This window comes from Phascolarctos cinereus, unplaced genomic scaffold, assembly GCF_003287225.1.
Source record: "Phascolarctos cinereus isolate Bilbo 61053 unplaced genomic scaffold, phaCin_HiC Scaffold_5;HRSCAF=322, whole genome shotgun sequence".
NCBI classification, from domain to species: Eukaryota; Metazoa; Chordata; class Mammalia; order Diprotodontia; family Phascolarctidae; genus Phascolarctos; species Phascolarctos cinereus.
The window spans coordinates 303,108,191-303,118,804 of record NW_027555958.1 but is presented as its reverse complement, the minus strand read 5'-3'; the positions used below and the strand labels follow the sequence as shown (position 1 = coordinate 303,118,804).

At 45.6% G+C, this 10,614-nt stretch overlaps 1 protein-coding gene across 1 annotated transcript; it reads left to right on the top strand.

The window, feature by feature from the left end:
• The first annotated feature begins 1,310 nt into the window (after positions 1-1,310).
• LOC110198440 (keratin, type I cytoskeletal 16-like) lies at positions 1,311-5,881 on the top strand. The gene is made up of 8 exons (XM_020972722.2): positions 1,311-1,856; positions 2,720-2,802; positions 2,972-3,128; positions 3,321-3,482; positions 3,588-3,713; positions 4,537-4,757; positions 4,874-4,923; positions 5,611-5,881. The coding sequence occupies exons 1-8, from the start codon at positions 1,320-1,322 to the stop codon at positions 5,694-5,696; spliced, it is 1,422 nt and encodes a 473-aa protein (XP_020828381.1). The 5' UTR covers positions 1,311-1,319; the 3' UTR covers positions 5,697-5,881.
• The last annotated feature ends 4,733 nt before the right edge of the window (positions 5,882-10,614 follow it).

The window sequence follows — 10,614 nt, the reverse complement described above, 5'->3', positions numbered from 1 at the left end:
CGTTCTTGATCTTTTTTGTGTCTTTGACCCCTTGGGCAGTTTAGTAATGTCTATGGCTTCCTTCTCAGAAAAAATGTTTTTAAATGTACAAGATAAAATAAATAGGATTACAAAGTTAACCAATTATATCAAAATATCGTGATTAAAATATTTTTAAATACTCAAATTCATGGACCTCCTAAACTCTATTCATAGACCCCTTGGGGGTCTGAGGACCCCCCCCTTTTAGAGTTATAAGAGTTCTCAGAGATCATTTAGGCTCTTTCTAATTATAGGGAACCAGAGTAAAGGAGACATCAGAGTGGCTTATCGTTAATCCAAGAGGGCTTCTTGGTGGACTGCAGTTTTTGAGCCCAGAATGGCAGGATCTGGGGGATTTGGATATGGATGGGTGAAGAGTAGGGTGGGGTTAATCCATGAGGGCTTCTGGTAGTTTTTGAGTCCAGAATAGTAGGGTCTGGTGGCGGGGGTGGTGGGGGAGAGAAGGTATGGATAAGGATAGGCAAAGAGACGGGAGGACATTGTGCAGAATGGGGGATTGGGGAACACGGGATGGAGGCCTGTGTGAGGATGTAGGGATGGGAGTCAGTAGAACAGGAACCATCATCTCGACCAGAATGGAGACTCTGTGACGGGGAGTGGTAACAATGCTGGTGAGATGGGGTAGGCAATTGGTGAATGGGTCTTTATGGCCAGGATCCAGTGGAGGAGAGGGATCCGCTGCTAGGCCTCAGTGGAGGGATGGCATTGGGGGAATAGAAAAGGTAGACTGATGGCCCCAGGATGGAATCTGATGAAGTTATCAGTCCTTCCCTATGGGCTCACATCAGCTCCAGTTGAAACTGAAGCGCTCGGGAAATGAGCACTAATGGGAGCTGACTCATAGCCAGAGGACGCCATCTGTCACAATGGAGTCTGGGCAGAGGATGGCAGTTTCCCTGTTTCTCAGCCTGGGGCCTTGGAAAACTAGAGTTGCCAGCCTGAGTCAGGGAGGACTTTACGTTTATGTTTCTTTCTCTCTGTCTGTCTTAATGCTGCCCTTAGCTGGTAGGAGTTCCTGAGTGGGAAACATGGCAAACCTGGGAGTAGACCCAGGAGGTGAATAATCTGGGAGCTGGGAGGTGCCTAGGACCTCAGGGGTGTTGAAATCCTCAAGGGAATGGGGAGTCAGCAAGAGGCCTGGGCACCACCCTCCCCAGCTGGGTATATAAAGGCTGTGGGGATCCAAGGCAGCATCATTCATCCTTTCCGATCCTCTCTGAGCACCTTCTGTGAGCTATCTCTGTCTCTCTGAACACTCCACTCTCTCTCTTGATACCATGACTTCCTGCAGCAGACAGTTCACCTCTTCCAGCTCCATGAAGGGCTCTTATGGTCTTGGAGGGGGCTCCAGCCGTGTCTCCATGCTGGGTGGTGGGTCCTGCAGGGCCCCTAGTGCCTATGGGGGCTCAGGCTTTGGGGGCATGTCAGTGACAACCTCCCGCTTCTCCTCTGGGGGGGCCTGTGGCCTGGGAGGAGGCTATGGTGGGGGCTTCAGCAGCGGCAGCAGCTTTGGAGGGGCCCTAGGCAGTGGCTTTGGTGGAGGCTATGGAAGTGGAGCTGGTTTTGGTGGGGGCTTTGGTGGTGGTTTTGGTGGTGGCTATGGTGGCACGGATGGCCTCCTGGCTGGTGGGGAGAAGGTGACCATGCAGAACCTCAATGACCGCCTGGCCAGCTATCTGGACAAAGTGAGGGCCCTGGAGGAGGCCAACACTGATCTGGAGGTGAAGATCCGGGACTGGTACCAGAGGCAGAGGCCTACTGAGGTCAAGGACTACAGCCCCTACTACAAGACCATCGAGGATCTCAAGAACAAGGTAGGCCTCACCTGGTAGTCCTGCCTGTCCCATCTAATCTCAGCTCTGGGATCTGGAGCAGAACTGAACATACATGGACAAAAAGAGGAGACAAGAAGAGATGATAGGCCCATAAATTTAGAGGTAGAAGAGACCTCAGTAGGGACAACCCTGTTATTTTTCAGATGAGGAAACTGAGGCCCAGAAAGATGAAGTAACTTTCCCTGGGTAGTAAAGTGGCAGAACTGGGATTTGAACCAGGTCTTCTCACTCTGTATCCAATTCTTGTCCCATTGTGTTGTCTTGATACTTCCAAGTAAGGGATAATAAATAACCCAGCCCCTATGAGCACTAGGCAGTCGTACCTTTTCCCAGTGGGAGGGAAGGTCTCTGCCAGTCATAGGATCATATATTTAGAGCTGAAAGGGACCTCAGAAGCCAGCTAGTGCAAGCCTACTATTTTACAGATGACCCTGGGAAAGTAACTTAACTTCTTAAATTTTCATCTGTAAAATGAGAGGGGATTTGAACCTGGTTCTTCTTGACCCCAAGTTCAGCACACTATACATATTGCTTTTCATCCTTCTTAAACGTTCAGGTGCAAGAAAGGTGGAAAGGGGAGGAAATGTGTTGATCTAGGCTCTCAGAACATCTTTAGTTATCCTGAAATAGTTCAGCCTTGAGCTTGGCAAGAAGTGAGCATTTCTTGATCTGGAGGAGGTTGTGTCCTGACTCTTCCTGAATTTTCAGTGTGTGGCTGAGGCTTTCCCTTTCTGATCCCAGAAGAATAGGTCTTCCCGGAAGTTGGGGATGGGTGGTCAGCAGAGGGGACTGGTGAACCTTGAGGCTGACTGTGCCTTGCTGGGTTATTTTCTCCTACCTAGATCTTAATAGCTACGACTGAGAATGCCCAGATTGTGCTGCAGATTGACAATGCTAGGCTGGCTGCTGATGACTTCAGAAACAAGTGAGTAAAAGATGGCAGTCAGTGGAGGTTAACTTCTCTGGGAGAACACTGGTTGGGTGGTAAGAGATGATTGCTTCTGCAGCTTCTAAAACCCAGGGAAGGACAGCGGACAGAAGGATCTGGGCAGGTCCTGAGTGGCCACTTACCTCTCTCCTCTTCTTCATTCCAGATATGAGCATGAGTTGGCCCTGAGACAGACTGTGGAGGCTGACATCAATGGCCTGCGCAGGGTACTGGATGAGTTGACCCTGGCCAGGGCTGACCTGGAAATGCAGATTGAGAGCTTGAAAGAGGAGTTGGCCTACCTGAAGAAGAACCATGAGGAGGTGAGGCCTCTGACCCCTGGCCAAGGTTAGGGGAGGGGGATTCAGGGAAAATCTTTCTTTTAGGTGAACCAGCTTCAGTGTGTGTGTGGGAGTTGTGAGGATAGGGAGAAGGTTCAGTTAACAGTCAAGAAGGGGAGTCTGGCCTCCTCCATGACAGAGTGCACAGATAACTGAGTCTCTTTTCCTCTATAGGAGATGAATGCTCTGCGGGGTCACACTGGTGGTGATGTCTCTGTGGAGATGGATGCTGCCCCTGGTATCAACCTCAGCCAAGTGCTGTCTGACATGCGTGACCAGTACGAGCAAATGGCTGAGAAGAACCGAAGAGATGCTGAGGCCTGGTTCATAAGCAAGGTGGGTGCCCTATTTCTTGAGCCCTCTAGAGACAGAGTGAGCCTTCTTTGGAAAACATTTCTGACTGCCTGCTCTCAAACATCCTGGCTTTTCTTCCTGTTTTAGACAGAGGAGCTCAACCGGGAAGTAGCCTCCAACAGCGAACTGGTTCAGAGCGGCAAGACCGAGATCTCTGAGCTGCGGAGAAACCTTCAGACACTGGAGATCGACCTGCAGTCCCAGCTCAGCATGGTGGGTGAACCAGGTCTCCTGGGGTCATGGGTCATTGAAAACATCATCTGTTCCCACTCAGACCCAAACTTTGTATAGGAGGAAACTGAAGCTCAGATGGGTACAGTTCTCTTTGGAGGTGATGGGGGGACTCATTGCAATTCACCTCGATTCAATAAGCATTCATCAAGTAGCAGGCACTGTGCTAGGCAATAGGGGTAGAAAGACAGAAACAAAAACAATTCTCGTCCCCAAGGGGTTCATGGGAGAGAGCTTGTCCAAATCCCCTACCCAAGCTTCTAAGGAGGTGTCTTGTTTGAGGCAGTATATAGGAGACCTGGTATTCAAATCTAGCTCTTCTGCTAGCAAATTCTGCACTCATGTAGTAATTGCTTGATAAATACCTTTTCATTCATTCATTCATCCAATCATCCATCTATCCACTCATTAATCCTTCTAGATTCCTTCCTTCCTTCCTTCCTTCCTTCCTTCCTTCCTTCCTTCCTTCCTTCCTTCCTTCCTTCCTTCCATCATCACATTACTTTTCTATCTTCATCACCACCCCCTTCAATAGCACCAACAACATCTCTTCCCAGATATTGTTCATTTATTTAATTTTATTTTCATAACACTGCCAAAGGAGTAGGTAGGTGGGTATTGTTAGCTCCATTTTATAGATGGGGAAAAAACCAAGGCGTAGAGGAGTGAAGTAATTTGCTGGTGGCAGAATTGAGTTGGGACTAGAGTCCTGTGGTCCCTCTCAGTGATGTGGCCCCTGGGGCCCTGGAGGGGTGACCTCACTGTTGCTGAATTCCTTGTCTTCTTTCCTCTCTTCCCCTCTCAGAAAGCCTCCTTGGAAAGCAGCCTGGAAGAAACCAAAGGCCGCTACTGTCTCCAGCTGTCCCAGATCCAGGGGCTCATTGGCCAAGTGGAGGAGCAGCTGGCTCAGCTCCGCTGTGAGATGGAACAACAGAACCAGGAGTATAAGATCCTCCTGGACGTGAAGACCCGGCTGGAGCAGGAGATTGCTACCTACCGCCGCCTGCTGGAGGGAGAGGATGCCCAGTGAGTGGCCAAGTCCCTCTCAGCTCGCTCTCCCCCTGACCAACACCCACCTGTCCTGGATTTCCTCTGCCCACAATGCCTTGTTCTAACAGTTATCTTTTTCCCTTTGCTTACAGTATTTCTACCCAGTATACCTCTGGCCAGTCCTCTTACACTTCTCAGGAAGGTAAGGTTCTCTGGGATTTGTCTGCACGTTAGGATCTCCCTCTTAAAGCCCATTGACTCATAGGATATCTGAGCTGGAAGGGTCCTTAGAGGTCCTAGGGATTCTTAACCTCTAATTGTACTGTGTATAGTCCCTTTGGGCAGTCTGGTGAAACCTATTACTCCCTCCTCAGAATAAAGTTATTAAATGCATAAAATACAGAAGATATCAAAGTAAACCAGTTATATCAAAATACAATTATCAAAAAGTTTTTTTTTAAAGGCTCATAGACCTCAGGTTAAGCACTTCTGATTCTGGGCCAATCTCTTCATTTTACAGAAGAGGAAATCGAGTCTCATAGAGGTGAAATGATGTGCTTTTGGGGATAGAGTGACCAAGGGGTAGAGCTGGGACTCAAGCTGAGTTCTCCTAACTTCTGGTCTAATGCTCTTTCCTCTTCTAGTCCTCCCTCTCATTTTATTGAGAAAACCAAGGCCCAGATGGGCACTGCTCCCTTGGGGGTGCATGTGGAAAGAGCTTGTTTAACTCTATTTTTCTGAGCCTCTGAGGAAGGCTTACTTGAAATTTTCCTCCTGTTTATTTGGCCAGAGAGAAGCAGGTCCTGCATGACCTTTTCTCCCCTGAGCCCCCACTTCAATCCCTGGCTTTATGAGCTCCTCTCACTTTTTATCTTCTCCCTCATTGCAGGGCACTCTGGCCGCCAGACCCGTCCCATCCTCAAGGAACAGACTGTGACCACCACCCACAGCCAAAGCCAGCGCTCTAACCACTGACCTGTGCACCCTGCCATAGCTGGACTGCAAGCCTAGTCTCCTGTCCTTCCTCCTGGCTCAGCCAGCTACTCTTACCTCCTGATCTGATGGTGGAGAGGGGCTGCCCTACAGGACTTATGGGCCTGGGGACCTCTGCTGCTTTATCGCATTCCCACTTTAATCTCTCTTTTCCCCAGAGTACAACCCAGTCCCTTTCTCCTATGGGTGTCTAATAAAGCTAGCTTTCTGGTTATTGCAAACTTCAGTTTGGTTTTCATTATTGAGAATAGGAGGGAGGGATGGTGGGCAAGGTTTGGCTTATATCTATCTGGTCAGCTAGGTGGCATGGTTGAAGTCAGGAAGACTCATCTTCCTGAGTTCAAATCTGGCCTCAGACATTTATTAGCTGTGTGACCCTGGACACAAGTCACTTAACCCTGTTTGCCTCAGTTTCCTCATCTGAAAGATGAGCTGGAGAAGAAAATGGCAAAGCTGCCAAGAAAACCCCAAATGGGGTCACAAAAAGTTGGATACAACAGAACAACAACAATCTGGTCACTCAGATACTTATTGGTGGGAAGAAGTTGTATGGGTAACCCAACTGGACACCACCTTTGGTCAGGACTGTTCCTGGTAGGGGGTAGTAGTTCATGTCTAGGGCAAAATAACTACCTTGGAGGGAAACTCACAAAGCAGGGAGTGACCTTAGTGGAAGGAGATTAGAAGGGGACATGGTCTCTGTTCTGATGATGATGAGGATGATGATGATGATGGTGGGGTATGTGTGTGTGTATGTGTGTTGGTATTTATACCACATAGGAACCTCTTTCTTCCATTCTACCTACTGCCTCCCTGAAACAAACCTCAGGGTCCCCTAAAGCAGGGGTCTTAGGGAAATTTGTCTTACCTTAGTGATCATATCTTTAAGATCAAGGGGAAGATAGAGTCAGTGAGTGTTAGAGCTAGAAGGGACCTCTGAGCACAGCTAGACCCACGTCTACTTTTGTCTTATTAAACAGATGAGAGTGAGGCCTAGACAACGCATAGGATTACAGAGTTTAGAGGTGGAAGGGACCTTAGACAACCAGTCCAAATCTCTCATTGGAAACTGAGGTCCAGAGAAAAGAGGTGACTTGTCAAAGGTCACACAATGAATTAGAAATGAGGGTGAGGTCTTCTGGGACTGACTGACTCAGGCTTCCACATTCTAAGGGCCAGACCTGAGTCAGGGAGAGGACTTTTCTCAGGTGTCATATTCAGATCACAGCAAGACTGATCAGTCAGTGAGTCAGTCTGTACTCATTCCTCATTCTTTACTGTGTAGCTCCCTTGCACAGAAAGCTGTCCTCAATGCTTGCAAAATACAAAAGAAAGAAGAAATACAGCCCCCACCCTCTGGGAGCTCCCAGTCTGGTGAGAAAGACATATTATCTACCTCTAGGGAGAGCCTAGTCTAGTGAGGAAGATATTCATTCATTTATTTGCTCATTCATTTACACATTTGTTCAATAAATGTTTAGTAAGTGCCCACTGCATGTAGGTAACTATCCTGGATGCTGGGGAGATACAAAGTTTAGCTAAGACCCTGTGCCTGCCCTTGAGGAGCTTACAATCTAGACAGAGGATAAGAGGCATGCACAGATAACTATAATACAAAAGAAAGCTGAAGTGGAAGATCAGTGCACAGAGCCTATGGTGGAGCTGAAATAGATCAGTATCCACACTGACAAGTATTAGATAAAAGGAAATACACAAATAACCATTGTGAATGCAGGGAAAACCATTCAGTGGGAGAGAGCAACTGATGGTATCTGCATGTTAAAGATCCTTAAGCTTATTTAATAGTTCATATAAGCTTAACTGGGGCAGTTAGGTGGCACAGGGTTAGAGTGCAAGGCCCAGAGTCTACAACACTTATCTTTGTGAGTTCCAATTCAGCCTCAGACACTTACTAGCTGTGTGACCTTTGGCAAGTCATTTAACCTGTTTGCCTCAGTTCCTTATCTGTAAAAATGAGCTGGAGAAGGAAATGGAAAACCATTCCAGTATTTTTTCCAACAAAACCTCAAATGAGGTCACAAAGAATTGGACGCAACTGAAAAATGACTGAACAGCAACAAATAAGTTTAATTAATTTTTTTTATTGTTTTAAAGTGAAGTTCACTTATATAATAAATTATTGTCTAAAATCCATTTGTGTCTGGAGCATGTTAAAGAGAAGGGAGCTAGAGATGGGTTGGCCAAGATCACTCTGGTAGTAGCAGGAAGCCTTTGGGGGCTGTATTTCCTCCTCTTCCTCCTCCTCCTTCTTTTGAGGTGATAGGGAAGATGGTAAATGCATTAGATAGTTCTTCATATAGCATCTTCCCTTTGGACAGAGGGAAGGGTTATTGCTGTATCCTTTGTCACTCAGAAAGCAGAAGGAATTCAATAAGATTTGCTGCAGAGCTGTCCAAACACACAAGAATAACTAGAATACATTAAGGGTTGTGGAGGGCTAATAATTATAGGACTCCTGAAGGTATGAAAGATCTCATCAGAAATAAGGTAGACATTTAAATTGGTCCATGTAAGTCCTGAGTGTGGGAGTCCTGGGTAGCGGGTTACAAATATGTACTGAAGGGGAGCCCTCCCCCAGGAACTGGGCACTCATACCTTTGGCTCCAGGGGGAGGGATACATGCTTATATATGCCACAATCCAACCCTCATTACATGTTATAACAATAAAAGGCTTTTGTTAAAATGAAATACACATGAATGGGAAAAAAAATATGCTAAATGGAAGTAATGAAAGCTAAATATCCAAAATGTCTTTAAAAAACATGCAAATGTTTTTAAAATGATCACAAATTTTTAATCTAAATTTAAATAAATAAAAAATTAAACAAATTTTTTCAATAATCAGATTATGATCTTCAAGTGGTCAAAAGGCACAGACCCTGTTAAAGACGTGGCAGAGAGTAATTGTATCTGAAGAGAGAGGCATAGTTAAAGACAGTTTGGGTGCAAACCAGAGAAGGGAGAAACAGCTAGCTAGAAAAAGATTTTTGACTTAACACAAGGAAAAATTTCCTAATAATTATAGATAGATAGAAATAGATTGGACTGCCTTGTGGGTTAGTGAGCTTCCTGTCACTGCTTGCATTAAATGGAGAGATTTTTGTTCAGGTATTGTTTGGACTAAAAAACCGTTGAAGTCCCTTCCAAATTAAGGATTCAATGATTTTAGATCCTGTTGCCAAAGAGATTACCTTGGAATGTGGGTGGGACATAGAAGCCTCTATGATCAGGAGACTTTCTGATTCGCTGAGAGTGAGCCTTATAAGGCTTGTAGGATTAATGAATGAACTTGATGCGAAACATCCAGGTAGGCCAATTCTAAATTGGCTTGGAAGGTTTGGGTATGGAAAATACCCTTTTATTTTTGGGGCCTGGGAGGGAGCCAAATACTCCAGGCATAGAGAGGATTGTGGATCAAACTAAATTTGAAGACCTAAAGTTATATAGAATATTTTAAATTGAGTTGTCATCCAGTCTGAGACTGGAGAGTGTTTTATATATCTATCTACATACCTATCCATATCTCTTTCTCTCTATAGTTTACCCTTGGATTTTTAGTGGAAGGGAAGGGATTTTTCTGCCCTTTCTACTCCTTGGCAGCAGCTATGGTAGTTACATAAACATGCCAAGTTCACTCTGGTAGTAGTAGGAATCCTTTGGGGGCTGCATTTCCTCATCCTTCTCATCCTCCTTGTCCTCCTCGTGTTCATGCCTCCTTTTTCTAGAGGAGGCTGAGATTGCTTTTCCTGTCTCTAGTTGCCTCATCTGCTTTGTATTCTCTGAACACAGGTGACTGAACATCAATCTTGCGATGTATATTCCTAGCTTCGGTGACTACTTCCTGAGCTCAAGAGGTCCAAAGTCACTGAGAGATCCATGTGCTGCTTGGCCAGCGGGAGGTGCTTTCTGTAGCTACATATTTCTTAAAGAAGAAGATGACCACTGTGAGGACAGTGAGTTAAACGAGCCTGGATGGCCAGAAGGTATGGATGTTGCGTTGCTGCTCAGACAATTCATACCTGAAGCGAATGTGAAATAGCTGTTTGTTAGTTTCATAAGTATATTAGAAGTCTTTCCTATCTCCCAGGACAATTTGATAGGAGTGATAGGTTATTCCTTAGGGCAGCGAGGTGTTTCAGTGGATAGGGTGCTGGGCTTGGAGTCAGGAACACTCATCTTCCTGAGTTTAAATTTGGTCTCAGACACTTACTAGCTGTGCCATCCTGGGCAAGTCACTTCACCCTGTTTGCCTTAGTTCCTCATCTGTAAAATGAGCTGGAGAAGGAAATGGTAAATGACTGTAGTATCTCTGCCAAGAAAACCCAAATAGGGTCACAAAGAGTTAGACACAACTGAAATAACTGAACAACAAAAAGGTTATTCTCTGCATTTTAAGTATTCATCAATATGCCCTCATGAACCTTTTGTATTTAAGTGTTTCTTTTGCGGTAGAGGAAATGAATAGCTACACTATACCTGACATTTACTATTTTGTACATTTAGTAACTTTTCTAGAAAGGACATCTGTTAACCACTTTTGGAGAGATCTAGCCATTAGCTATAACTAAACTCTATTTCAGGGGCAGCTAAATGGCTCAGTGGATAGAGCACTGGACCTGGAGTCAGGAAGATCTGAGTTAAAATCCTGTCTCGGACACTTACTAGCTATGTGACTCTGGGCAAGTCATTTAGCTTCTATCTGCCTTAATCCACTGGAGAAGAAAGTGGCAAACTATTCCAGCATCTTTGCCAAGAAAACTCTATGGACACTGTGGTCTACAGGATCATGAAGAATTGAACATGGCTGAAAACTGTTGTTATTGTTTGTCTTTCATTATCAAAGAGGACCATGACATCGGGAAGGTGATGTCACAACTT